Here is a 14379-nt window from a genome sequence, read left to right as displayed (position 1 = left end):
AAATATCACATACCAAAAGATAAAGTTTACATTCCCATTTCCAAGCTGCTTACATTTTTATTTGTATTTTTAATCTCTGGTGCTCAGTTTGTTTAAAAGGTATTATTAAAAATTAATTCCCTATATTCTTTTTACAGCTAAGTGTAAAGCGGTTATTACTTGTAACCAAGGATTGAGAGGAGGTAAAATAATAGAACTGAAGAAAACTGTAGATGAAGCCGTACTAACATGCCCGACGGTTAAATATGTGTTTGTGGGCAACAGAACGGAAAACAAAGTCCCAATGGGCAAAATTGATATTCAACTTGAAGATGTGAGTAGAAACTCTTTTCAAGCTCATATAATAAAAAAGGTATATGCTTGTTGCTAAATTGATGTATTTTTGCGTCATATTTGCAATCAAGCAATTTTTTTGTTCTTTTTAGATTTACAATAATATGCAGATGCAGAGTCATCTGTTAGTTTAAAGGACATATAAGTAAAGAACCTTCAAGGTGCTGTAAATTTATTCTAGATTTGTCTCTTTGATTATCAGTGTTTTTTGAAACACCTTTAATTGTGAATGAGTCACTTGTCAGAGTGTTATTTTTTGTGACGGTTAGACAATGTGTATTTTTATTATTGCAGACAAAAACAGGCACCTGGGCTAGCACAAAGTCTGTATATTTCTCAGAATTAATGAGAACCCTAGACCTCTTTCATGGGCCAAATCAGACTGAACTTGTGGGACATCTGATGTCCTTCTAGAGTTGGCTAGCTGTAACAGTATTGGGCCAAGCATGAGGTGCAACTTTGAAGACTTTGTTGGTATATTGAGTTCAAAATACAGTACTCTTTTGCCTGTTTTCATTGTACATTTTGACTGTGGTATATAAGAAGTTGTAGCCATATTGAAATATATTCTTTAGGTGCTGAATGGGAAAAATTAATCTAACCCATATTTAGGTCAGATTAGCTAACCTAAATAAAGGCATTAAAGTTTGGTCAAAATATATCACAGAATCTGTAATTGCAGGACTATACAGCACTTTTTGTACAATTAAGGTTTCATTTTCACCTGGTATGCCTTATCTTTCCTGCTTTGATATTCATATGCAAAGATAAAAAATGCATTAAGCTGATGTTAATAAAAAATGAACTAACAAGATTCTATCCTGACTATTTGGTTATCAGTCCATGAAAATATTTTGTTTTTGTAGTCTAGCAATGAAATACTCTTGATGGTTCAGAGGTGCTGTAGGCTTTGATCCCCATGACCCTGAATGGGATTAAGCAGGTTTTAGAATGTGGTGTTATGTAGTGTTGTTTAATAATAATAATAATGATACATTTTACTTATATGGCACCTTTTCTGCAACTGTAGGATTCCTAAACACTTATGTAAATTATGGTCTACATATTTTAGAGTGGCAGCACGGTGGCGCAGTGGGTAGCGCAGCTGCCTCTCAATTCGGGAGGGGGTTCGCTTCCCCGGGTCCTCCCTGCGTGGAGTTTGCATGTTCTCCCCATGTCTGCATGGATTTCCTCCGGGTACTCCGGTTTCCTCCCACAGTCCAAAGACATGCAGGTTAGGTGCACTGGTGATCCTAAATTGTCCCTAGTGAGTGCTTGATGTGTGTGTGTGTGTGTGTGTGTGTGCCCTGCGGTGGGCTGGCGCCCTGCCCGGGGTTTGTTTCCTGCCTTGTGCCCTGTGTTGGTTGGGATTGGCTCCAGCAGACCCCTGTGACCCTTTAGTTAGGATATAGTGGGTTGGATAATGGATGGATGGATATTTTAGAGTTCATCAAAAAGGATTCAAAAGTTTTCAGTAGCTTGCTGTATATTAAAATGTTTGTACACAGCAAGGTAGCAAAGTCAAAATAGCATCAGAACTTTTCAGTATAATGGTCACAAAAAAACTAATGATTCTACCTTTTGCTGCCTCTCCCATTAACATTGATTGATTTATTCATTTATCCATTTTTTCCAACCCATGTTTTTTAATACACTAAAGGTTTTCTTAGATCAGAGCCTATCTTGACATCATCTTTGCTCAAGGCAGTATTCAGCCCTGACAGCGCTATCACAGGGTGTATTCATAGCACATGATACTTTCGCCTAAACATGTGATGAACATCTTTACAGTACCCAGAGAAAACCTACATAACTAAGGAGAAGTTTACAAACTGCACAAAGACAGAAAAAAATAGTGGAAAATTGAGAACAAAATAGGCAAAACATGGATATTTTAGTGACACATTGTGACTTTTAAATTATGAATCGGTTTTAATTGGTTTTGTATATATGTGTGACTTGTCAATAATTAAATTACTAGTTAAAATATCTCTTCTCTCTCCATGCAAAACAAATGTTGTATACTAGGGAAGGTTGTTGGTGATTATATGAAAAAGCAATAGTGCAGTGCAAACCTATTAACTTTTAAACACCATTACAATCAGTCGCCAAGTTATAAATTAACAGTGTACACATGGAAAAGTAGATTATGCAGAAAGGCAAACATTGATTGGAAAAATATTTCCAAGAAAAGCTTCAAAAAGTAGTAGAGTCATGAGAGATAATTGTATAAATAAAGTCAGGAACAACAAAGTGACTTGCTTACCAATTATACCATTACTTAAAACTCTGCAATTGTGCATTGTTAAACTTTGCTTTGAGATATGCATATTATCACAATTTAAACAGAAAGACAGACTAAAAGAAAACATATTTTTATTGACCAGACCATACAAGTTACGTATTTTGTTTGGAAATAGTAAAATATGTATGCGTTAAAAATGTATAATCTTATTTATTACGATAATGATGTAATTTGTTATTTTGCTTTTGTTTCAAGGAAATGGCGAAAGAGTCACCAGTTTGCCCACCAGAAGCCTTGGGTAGTGAAGATATGCTTTTCATGCTGTACACTTCAGGAAGCACAGGCAAACCTAAAGGAATTGTTCATACCCAGGCTGGCTATCTGCTTTTTGCTGCCACCACGCACAAGGTAGTAATATTTTGCTTTAATAGTGCCTTTCAGATTATTCTTTGTGTCAATTCCTTTGATGATACAGTCAAAGAGCAATTAAAGGGTATATTTCTTTTCTGCTTATGCACCTTTTTGTATTGGGATCATGAGAGTAACATGAGTAGCTCAGAACAGACTTGCCTAAGTCCAGCAACAGTATTTTTCAAATACTCTGCAGCTTAAGCTGATTCTGATCTTTTAATTTTCTTCTAGTGTGCTGTACTTTGTATAGTTCCCATTATCACTAGACTTCCAAGTCACCTCAGCGGCCAGCCATCTCCTTCAATGTTCCTACTCTCATGTCTTTCTTGAGTGTGAAATCCCTCAGTTTTAGTACATCTATTTGTACTTGTAATCTTATTTTTACCATCACTACCCAAAGCGTACATCACTACCAATATGGGGTAAAGTGCAATTGCTGTTTTGATATTTTGATTAATCACATGATGTCTGCTCTTCCACATGACCCATATACTCCAAGGTAGCTTTAATTCACTGCTTGGAGATGCTGCTCTCCACTGTATTCAGCAAGCATACCAGTTGCACTTGACCAAAGAGAACTCCAGTGTGTAGTAAAGGCAAGGAGGGTAGAATCATCTGCAAATTTAACCCTCACCTTTCATAGTTGGAAACTCTAGACCTCAGCTGCGTCTTCCTACCTGGTCCCATGGAAATCAGAAACATGAGAAGAAATTGAACAGAGTCATTTAAAACACTTGACTTAATTTTGAATAACACGTTTTGCTAGGGCAGAATGTACTCTGCTGTCAGTTTGCAGTACCACTTCTTATACCCAGGCATAGTCTTTTCTGGACACAAAGAGCAGTGTGATCAGTTAGTAATTGTCACAAAACGTCTCCTCTTTTTTAAAATCTTGCTGAGAGGGCTAACAAGACTTTCTCAATACTCCAGTCACTCTCAGTGAGCTGAATTGTCATTTTAATTAGTTATGCTGCTATAAGCTTGAGTTGGTCATCCGTGTGACACACTCTGATAGTGCAGTCAGATTTTTAGAGCTGGCCAGACTTCAGATTCTTAAATTTGTTTCTTATGTTCATATATGTACAGTATTAATTCAGTTATATTAGGGCAAAAACCAAAAGCATGCAAAAACAAGAAGAAAGTCCAGATTAAAAAAATACACTATGTAAAAAATAAAACCATTTTTTAAATTGGAAGTGCATATTATAAAGGTTAACTGCATATCAGACATATGAATCGAGTGTATGAACCACCATCTGTAGCCACTTACTTTAGCTCTTCTCATTAATTCACCTATTGCTATCTATGTAACTTATGACAATGTCTCTTAATATTGAGGATACTTGTTTTTGTTATTTGGTGTTTACACTTCATTTATTGCTGATTATTCTGAATTGTTTTTAATACACAACCATTTTAATAGAGTTACTTATCTGAAAGCAGACAAATGTGCATTTTTGGTGCAGACAGCCATGCTGTGTTCTCTGGGCATTGTTCTTCATTGTTTACATTCCTAAAATGCAGTGTGTTGGCTGTGTGTTTATGTGTCCTTAAATGTTAATGCACTCGAGACAAGCCAAACTCAGAAGTGCAATACTAAAAGACGTCAACCTTAAAGCAAGGTAAATGCTATACATCTGTGGTTTTTATAGTCATTTTTCATTTAAGCAAACAGCAGTTCTGTACTACAGTATTTTTGAACTTTGCTCTTTGTAGCATGTCTTTGACTACAATCAAGGGGATGTATTTGGTTGTGTAGCAGACATAGGCTGGATTACTGGACACAGTTATGTTGTCTATGGGCCACTCTGCAATGGTGCCACAACCGTGTTGTTTGAAAGCACTCCTGTTTATCCTGATCCAGGTAAGGCAGTATTAAAAATGATTCATTTCAAATTTAATTGAATATAGTTTGTTAAATAAGTGGAAAAGGTTTCATATTCTGAACATGTGTTGGTTGATAGGGAGTTTTACATGCTATACAAGTTTTTAATCTTGTCAAAATTTTACACTGCAGTTTTGCAATTACATATTTGTCTTCAATGTTTAAAAGTCACATTTTAGTATTAATGTAAGTTCCGAGTGTTACCTGACACAGATGTGTAATACATCTTCTGTTAGCATGTTGAAAAGTTTAAAGAAATATCAACAAAACGCAAATTTATGACTTTTGTCAGAATACTGATAATATCTAGTTTAAACACCTTCATCATGTTATTGCTAGTAAATATCTTCTATTTAAAATACCTTGCTACCACTATGCTATGTATTTCTTTTTTTGGTTCTTTCTTGGCCTTCTGAGGTTATACATCAACCTCTTTCTAAAGGTTTCGGGGATTTGCACATTTTTTTGAACGTGCTCTATCTCACTTCCTGCTATTAAAGTGTAATCATCTGAAGATAAAGTAACTGTTATTTTTATCAGATGGAGCAATTGCTTCCTTAAGTGGATTGACTTATGGTAGAAGTGCTGGTTAAAGAGGAAAATGTAATTGGGGTCTAAAATGTGTATTATAAATGAATATTTCCTTATTAGCAAATAAAATGCACATTTTGAGTCTTAGACACAAATTAAAAGTATATGCAGTAGTATAAGAGCGGCACCTTTTCAGTAGCCATATCTACATTTCTTTATTACTCTCCTGAGAAAAAATATATGTTCAGTATGTTTAGAGATTAAAAAAATGATATATTAAATATCAAAAAGTGCAAATAAATAACAATCTAAATAATAAAGATTTTGTTTAGACAGATGACCCGGTGGTATAGCAGTACTGCTTTTAGAGCTCCAGAGACCAGTGTTTGATTTAGGGCTTGGTCTCTCTCATTTTTCAGTCTGCAATTTCTCCCTGCGGCCATTTGATTATCCTCTGGGAAGTCTTGGATGTGTCTCTTATCTCAAAAATGTGCAAGTTAAAACCAACTGGTTGATTCCAAATTGCCCCTGCAATGTAAAAATGATTTAAGAAAATGTAAAGAAAGATTAATAATTTTTAGACATAAAAATAGTCTTGATCAAGAATGTTGTGAAATCTTGAATTAAAAAAATCTATTGTGATTCCGACTGTTTTTCATGAAAATTCCAGGGCGATACTGGGAGATGGTGCAGAGGTTGCAGATTAACCAGTTTTATGGAGCCCCAACAGCTATCCGACTGTTGTTGAAGTATGGAGACAGCTGGGTAAAGAAGTATGACAGATCATCTTTGAGAACACTTGGAAGTGGTAAAGAGAAATCATTTGTTTTAAAAGGAGGAACTGAAAGCCCCAATGAAATTATAAAACATTTCTCATATCTTAGGATGTTTTAGATGTTTGGGTACAAGTATAATGTGTTTTGATTGACATAAAATCAAAAAGTGTAAGTGGACATACCAAATTGGCCCATGTCATAGTTGGTGTTTGGTATGGGGCACTGCGATTCATTAGCTTCCTGCTAGGACGCTAGTGTTACAAAACTTATTTCTTGCTTGAGCTTTATGGTATCTTGTTAAAAATATTTAAAAATGTAATAGCTGCTCCTCCGGGTACCACACGCTTGAGGTAGACAATAGGCTTGGAAGGCAATCTCTTTGGATGTTTAGAAAATATATTATATGATTCCAGAAGATGATACCTTCTTTGAAAAGTAAACGTTGGGTAGCAATAACAAGATTGGTTATGGTTGTTTACTGGTGTTGATGAGAGATATTAGCTAAAGTGTTTTTTGCATCAAATTTGCTGGGTTTGTCATTTGCCATGTTCACTTAATTTTTCCTGAATATCTGCAGGGCAGCCAACTTAGATTAATTATGATCAACGCCCAGTGATGCTTTGCAAGAGCAGCATGACATCACAGAGCTATAGTAGCAATATTGGCTGGGGATGTCACTACCTGATCTGTGCTATCTGGCTGATATGTGGTGTAAATGCTCACAACTTTCACACATGCTTACTCTAAGCACACTCCCCATCCATACTTTATGTTACTGTCCAAGCTGCTTTAATAATTTATGCCGTATACACACGTGCACAATGTCACTACCGATTAGTACTCCAGCCTTTGTACGCTTACAAAAAAAACTTGCAGTGTTTTGTTTTAAGGGGTACGTTAGTACACCATAATAAGAATATTATGAAGATACTTTGTTGTTTTGCATAGATTTAAATTTGCTTTTTTATTATTATTAAAAAGGTGCACATGACCCTCATCAGGAAAAGTGGACTAGAAGATGAGATGAAATGAGATCAGCTGAACATTGAAACTATTATCCGCATTAGTGGGTTTATAACGTAATCTCAATATCCGTGCTTTATCCTGAATGTCTTCTTGTTGAATTACGACATCCTTACTAAGATAAGGTTGATCATTCAAATGAAGAAGACATGCATTCAATCAATCAATCAACATTTATTTATATAGCACATATTCATACAAAAAAATGTAGCTCAAAGTGCTTTACAAAATGAATAGAAAAATAGAAGACACAATAAAAGATAAACATAAGTCAACATTAATTAACATAGAATAAGAGTAAGGTCCGATGGCCAGGGTGGACAGAAAAAACAAAAAAACTCCAAAGGCTGGAGAAAAAAATAAAATCTGTAGGGGTTCCAGACCAAGAGACCGCCTGACCAGTCCCCTCTGGGCATTCAAATTCTGTTTTACAGAAATGGCAAACCTCCCACACTTTTATTGATTCTGCTTATGTTTCGTAGGAAATGTGAAGTCATATGTTGTTCTCAACCCCATTTCTATTGTTTAGCTAGGTTTTTGTTATTGCTGTAATATCATGAATATGTTCAGCTACATACTGTATATTTTCAACTCACTTGATACTCCTAGCATTAAAGCAAGCAGTAATTGAGACTCCTCTGTCATGATTCCAGCAACCTGGTTTCAGTTACTGGTCAAGTCACCGTCTTTGCGCAGTGTGATGCATAATTCTGTCCAGGGTTGCTTCTGCATTTCATCTGATACGTTATGTTTAGTAGGTGTTCCTATTTACAGTTTGCTTAAACAGCTAAGTGGATAAATAGATTTTTTTCCTTGCTGCTTTTACCAAACTGTGCACTTACTTTAGTTAATAATACCTTAACTAGTATTAATGTTTTCTTATTGGTATGGTTATTGTAATTTTTATAATAATCCCCCCTTTTCCTTGCTTTAACTTCTGTAAATATTATGATCTGTCTCTCTTGACTATGATTTTTGGCCTCGTCCATTATAAAAACTCTGATCAATCGATCCCTACTTACCTTTTGGCTGCAATGAGAAAGAGTTCTGCTTAATCCTCTTCTACTTGAGAAAAAAATAATACCAATAGTCGTATGCTGTTTTCTAGAATGACATTATTGGTTGTAACAATTTAGAAATGTAACTATGTTTGGAATTCATTTATACTGAATTCCAAACATAGCATTAAAATGTAGTAACAAACTGAAACATTTTTTCAGAGTTAAAATAAAATACCTAAGAACATCAGATTATCAAAATATACAGTAATGCATGTTTGTCATTTGTTTCTAATTCTTCCTTTTTTGTGCAGTATGATTCAGTGGTAATAAATAAATTAAGAACGATGACGCCCTTGGCACTGTACATCTTGATAGATTCCACTGTAAATTCTTGATAATTTGATTCCAGTGTATCCTGTAACTCATTATCGTAAAAGATAACAAGGAAAGAATTATTGCCTCTTAAAGTTGCTTATATGTAATGCTTACCTGAAAAAAAGCTTAAAACATTTAGTTATATCTGAGCAATAAAACAGGTCAAATTCCAAAAATTCTGTTTGGGTTTCTTATATATTTATACAGCCACTCAATTTATTTAAATCCTGTCCTTGCTGTTGCTATTGGTATACATTGTATTGTAGTTCATATAGAAAAGATTTTTTCTTTAGTGAAAAAGCTCAGTGATTCAAAATATTTTATCCTAGCTTATTCTGAGGCTGAACCTGTTAGAACAATACATAACTACAATGAAACGATATGACAGAGACTGTTGTTTTAGTGGAATTAGTTACATTCACAATGAAGAGTGGAGCTGGCAAAATGAGCATTAAAATAGGATCATTCTGTTATATTTGAATATTATAGTGGCTTCGGAAAAATAATTAGCTCCTTTTACCTGCATGTTCAGTATAAGATACAATAATCAATAATGGTAGTAAGGCTACAAACAAAGTACACTGCATGTGTGTTTGATTACAGAATTGTTATCATCAGAGTCAATATCAAAAGCCTGTTATTAATAGCTAAACATGATTATTGCATTATAGTAAGGACTAGTAAAATTTGAATATAAATTCCTTTCTTATCTCTAGGATGTTACTAGTACACACTTCCTGTCATGCAGTAATCAGATTATCTTTCTGTTTTCTGTGAGTTTCTGTGAGTAAGCTGTTAAAAAAAATAAGCTTCAAAATATAAATGTGTTTTATTCTTTCTCTGCTGGTGAATGTATGTAGTAAATTTATTTTGTGTTACAGTTGGTGAACCTATCAATAATGAAGCTTGGGAATGGTACTACAATGTCGTTGGAGAAGGGAGATGTAAACTTGTGGATACCTGGTGGCAGACAGGTAATACATCAATATTTTTGTTCAAAGAACAATATTTTTAGAGTAAAAAGGATCAATAAAAGGAGACATAGCAGAGTTTTTTTTAGCCAAATAATACGCCTCAATTTTATAATAGCAAGGACTTAAAAGCACGTACTGTACTGCATTTGTGGACTTTATGGTAGTACAGTGTTTAGTGCCTCACCCTCACAGCTACAAAACGTTTGATTAGCAGCCTGGTCAAACATTGGTGACTCTAAATTAACCTGGTATATATTAATTGGGGTATGTAGGTGCTCTGGTGTAGACTGAATTAAAATCTAGGAGTTATATATACTGTATAGTTTTAATCTGTTAAATCTGTAAGTACTAGATGCAGATAGTTAGGCCTACTCTTTTGTATTATGTTCTATGAACAGAAAGTGACTAACTTTAATGTTGAGGACTAGTATATTTCCACTATTGCTCCTAACCTTACAATTTTAGCTCTCCATTATAAAAATTGTAAAGTGTTAATTTATTCTTGTCACATAATGCAAATGTGAGATATCCAGTGATATGCTCAGCGAATGAAGAGAGCTGTGGGTCTTTCATTCAACAGCTTGGTCTCATCTGAGCTTCCTTTCTTTTCGTGTTAGAGTGTATTTTGTGGAAATGGAAAATCCTAACCAAAACAAATGTGTTTGGGCTGTTTTAAAAAAATGATCAAAAGCCATATGTATGGGATATTGGGACAGCTTACTAAAAGTTTTATTTTTGAGCAGAGTATTTCTTTAAAGACATTTACTTATATAGCAACATAACAAACTTATTTTAATAGGATTCCACTGGAAGGTCAAAGCTAACCATGAAAGGCAAAAATTTAAAAGACTCCAAATTTCATCATATCATGAGTAAGTGCCAAAAGGTATGACATACACTGTATTGGAAAAAATTGTGGACACCTAATTATCACACTGATATAAGCTTGTTGGACATCCCATTTCAAAACCGTGGGTATTAATATGGAATTCACCCCCCACCAAACACACACAGTTTCTGGTTATAAAAACCTACACTCCCTGGGAAGAATTTCCACAAAATTGTGAGTGTGTTCGTGTTCGTAATTTGTGCCTATTCGGCCAAAAGAGCATTTGTGAGTAAAAGAAAAGGACTTCCTCAACATTGTTGCCAAAAGTTGGAGGCGTGCATCTGTGTAAAATGTCTTTGTATGCTGTATCATCAACAGTACCTTTCAATGGAACTGAAGGACCTGGACCAACCTTGAATAACAGCAACAGGCCATTATCCCTTTTCACGCCAAAATTTACTGTAGGCACCATGCACTCTGGAAGGTAGCATTCTCCTGGCATTTACCAAATTCATATTCCTGACAACTAGGATGAAGGATGATTCATCACTCCAGAGAACACATTTCCACTGCTCATGAGTTCAAAGTGCGCTTTAAACTACTCCAGCTGATACTTGCACCCAGTGATTTTAGGCTTGTGTGCAGCTGCTCAGCCATGGATACCCTCTTCAGGAAGTTCCCAATGCACATTACTTGTCCTGATAATGCTTCCAGAGGCAGTTTGGAACTCTGCTGTGAGTGATGCAACAGAGGATAAACAATTTTTACACTCTATATGTTTCAGCACTTGGCACTCAAACACATGGCTAAACTGTTGTTCCTAGACAGCTCCACTACACAATGATAGCTTGTGGCAAAGGTGGCATCCTATGACAGTGTCCTGTCACTGAGCTCTTCAGTATGACTCAGTCTATTGCTGATGTTTGTCAATGGAGATTATATGCTTGATTTTGCCCAGCTTGCAACTGAAACACCTGAATTCAGTAATTTGGATGGGTCTTCACATAATTGTCGCAATGTAATGTGTCAGTGTTTATTTGCAGAGTTTTCATTAGTAAATAAAAAAGAGAATTAAAGCAAAGTAAAAAATGCAAAAGTAATCTTTTCAAGATAACAAGGAAAACAGAAGGCCTATTTTTTGGTTAGTGCAAGTTTTTCTTCTTTTAAAACGTTTCTTGGTTCCTTATAAAAAAAACATATTTGTGTAAATCCAATCTATTATTCGTAAATTAACCATGTAATAATAAATAATCTATCACTTGTTCGGTTCCTTGGCAGAGACAGGTGGAATCTGCATTTCTCCCAGACCTTCAGAAGAAGAAGCAGAAATTATCCCTTGCATGGCAATGAGACCATTTTTTGGGATTGATCCCGTGTTAATGGATGACAGGGTAACTACATTTGTTTAGTATGTTTGTCTAACTGGCAAAGTCTTGGGAACATTGACTACTGTCATTTAATTGGATAACATATATCTGTATACATATTAAATTTAAGATAACGGGGACAAAAGTTCCATTATCTGAGGTTCAGGTACCTTTTTTTTAAATAAATACATTTGTTTATCTCATCTCTGTTTTTATGGTAAAATTAATAGAGCAAAGGTGTTTGCTTAGAAAAGACCTCACCAATGTGAACAGGACATACTGATATTTCTGCTGTTGTTGTTTACTTTCATTCAGGGAAATCTAGTAATGGGAAATGATGTATCAGGTGCATTGTGCATTAGCCAGCCATGGCCGGGTATGGCAAGAACTATATATGGGGACCATGAAAGATTTGTTGATGCATATTTCAAACCTTATCCTGGTAAGCTAATAAAGTACTTAATAAAAATTATAATATTAACACTGCTGGTGGAGGAGCGCTGGATTACAAAATTTCAGTATAAAAGGCAAACAGCTAAATGTCTACTTGCTCTTCATCTAAGCTTAAGTGTTATTTGCCTTAAATTTGGATGTTCATTAACTGTGTGGCTTTTCTAAAAATGTTTATATACAGTAATTGGTTTTAACTTGAAAAAAACTGTTCTGTTGTTCCCTTTGGCTTAGTTTTCTGTGATGTGCTCAATGACAGTTTTACTGTTGGTGGTGGCAGGAGATTTTCTCAAAAAGTAATTACTTAATTTATACCTTCTGATCTTCTGAATTCTGGGTGTTGGAGGATTGTAAAAATGCTGTTTAGAAATTAATATGCAACACTCATAATTCATTTTTATATTTAAAAATATTCTTTCTGGTTTTTGCATCATGTTCTTTTATTAAAAGTGGCTATCAATAAAAATCAACTTGCTTGACCATTTTCACATTTTATTGTTTTACAATATGCAAATGGAATTTTTTTTACCTAGGAATATTTCTTAACTCATAAATTTTAATGTGTAGTATTAAACTAGATACGACATATAAAAATCATTTCAAATAATGCATCAAGCACGAAGTAACTGATATTTTTAAGTGTTTAACCTCTTACCTGTGACTCATGTAAATAGGCTCTGGTGTTGCCAGCTATTTTTGGATGCAGTATAATTAGTTTAATGGAATTCACCAATCCATTGAAGATATTTTCATGATGGTCAGTTATAAAGAACTTAATAAAATGTGCCATAGCTCCTAATCTGCGTAAAACAATATTTTCCATATGATTCACAATAGGGGCTTCTTGTGACTGTTGCTAAAACAAAAGCCACGGGTGAGAAAAAGTGTCACTTACTGCCTGGATAATAGTCATTATCTATGATAGACTGAGACCTCGTATAATGTTAATCAGACAGAAGACAGTGCTAAGTACTTTTAGTGCAAAATGGAATACTGCAGATGTGTCTGTAAACAGCACATTTATAATAAAGAATCATGGGGGTTGCACTGCAAGATGGAGCTGCTTCTCTGTGTTAAAGTATGTAAGGAATAAAAAACAGAAGGCAAAATAAATGCAGTAATATATTGATAACTCCTGATAGAAAGAAACCTGGTTACTGATGAAATATTTATCTTCAAGCAGGACAATGGAAGGAATGTCTTAGTGGAATGACCTAAATATGTATAATAAATGAGTGTTCTGGAGTGGCCCAGTGAAAGCCTGAAGGTTAGTCCAGGCAAATCTACATGGCTAAGCAAGTGGACTAAATAAAAATAGCAATTATCAGATGTGGAAAGCAAAACTATATGCATCAGGAAACACTCATCGATTAATTTTCTTCCATATGTGCCAATAGAAAATAATTACTGAATACGTGAATACTTGCAGAGTCAGTATGTCTTTTATAATGGGAACGTAGAATTGTGTTCTGTGATATTGCAGTTTTTCATATTGATTAACGACAAAAAATTATAATTGAACATATTTAGTTTTTTGTTTTCCTCTCTGTATGTTTTATTTTAATTGGAAAATTTAAATTTGCCCGAAGCAAGTGAGTGAATTTCTGTGGACTAGTATCCCATCCAGGTTTTATTCTTGTAATTGTTGATGCAATAATGGGCCCCCAAAATGCTGAATGGAGCAAAGCAGATTCATATTCTAAATGATAAATGTTTCTATATTAAAAACAATGAAGTGTAAGAAAGTTCAGAGGAATAAGTTTAAAACACATCATGTTGGAAACATGAAAAAATGTTCTCAATATACGTATGTCAACTGATCACGTTTCATTCTTACAGGTTACTATTTTACTGGTGATGGTGCATACAGATCTAATGAGGGATATTATCAGATCACAGGCCGTATGGATGATGTCATTAATATTAGTGGGCACCGACTTGGTACAGCTGAAATTGAAGACGCCTTGGTAGGGAAAGTCATATTTTTCCTTATAATTTAATTCAGTAGCAGACACTAATATGATATTATGTTCTTCTTGGTAAATTGGCAAGTGAGAAAAGACTATAAAGGAAAAAAAATAAGTAAATTGTCCAAAAAGATAAAGAAATGGTGGTCTTTCTATAACAATGGGTTCATATAGTAGTAGGGCAGAGATCTGTGGATGTTAGTCAAAACATA

The 14379-nt window shown here is 34.7% G+C and overlaps 1 protein-coding gene across 1 annotated transcript in view; it reads left to right on the top strand.

Moving 5' to 3' along the window:
* Positions 1-14379, top strand: part of LOC120516326 (acetyl-coenzyme A synthetase 2-like, mitochondrial) — a 48105-nt gene that overhangs the window by 26138 nt on the left and 7588 nt on the right. Inside the window, exons 4-11 of the mRNA XM_039737921.1 lie at positions 138-313; positions 2834-2986; positions 4706-4853; positions 6076-6213; positions 9462-9554; positions 11662-11774; positions 12066-12192; positions 14040-14167. Of these exons, the coding sequence (XP_039593855.1) occupies positions 138-313; positions 2834-2986; positions 4706-4853; positions 6076-6213; positions 9462-9554; positions 11662-11774; positions 12066-12192; positions 14040-14167 (1076 nt within the window). The remainder of the gene's footprint in view (positions 1-137; positions 314-2833; positions 2987-4705; positions 4854-6075; positions 6214-9461; positions 9555-11661; positions 11775-12065; positions 12193-14039; positions 14168-14379) is intronic.

The sequence above is a fragment of the Polypterus senegalus genome, chromosome 16 (genome assembly GCF_016835505.1).
Source record: "Polypterus senegalus isolate Bchr_013 chromosome 16, ASM1683550v1, whole genome shotgun sequence".
Taxonomy (NCBI): domain Eukaryota; kingdom Metazoa; phylum Chordata; class Cladistia; order Polypteriformes; family Polypteridae; genus Polypterus; species Polypterus senegalus.
This window is presented reverse-complemented; position numbering and strand designations above follow the sequence as displayed.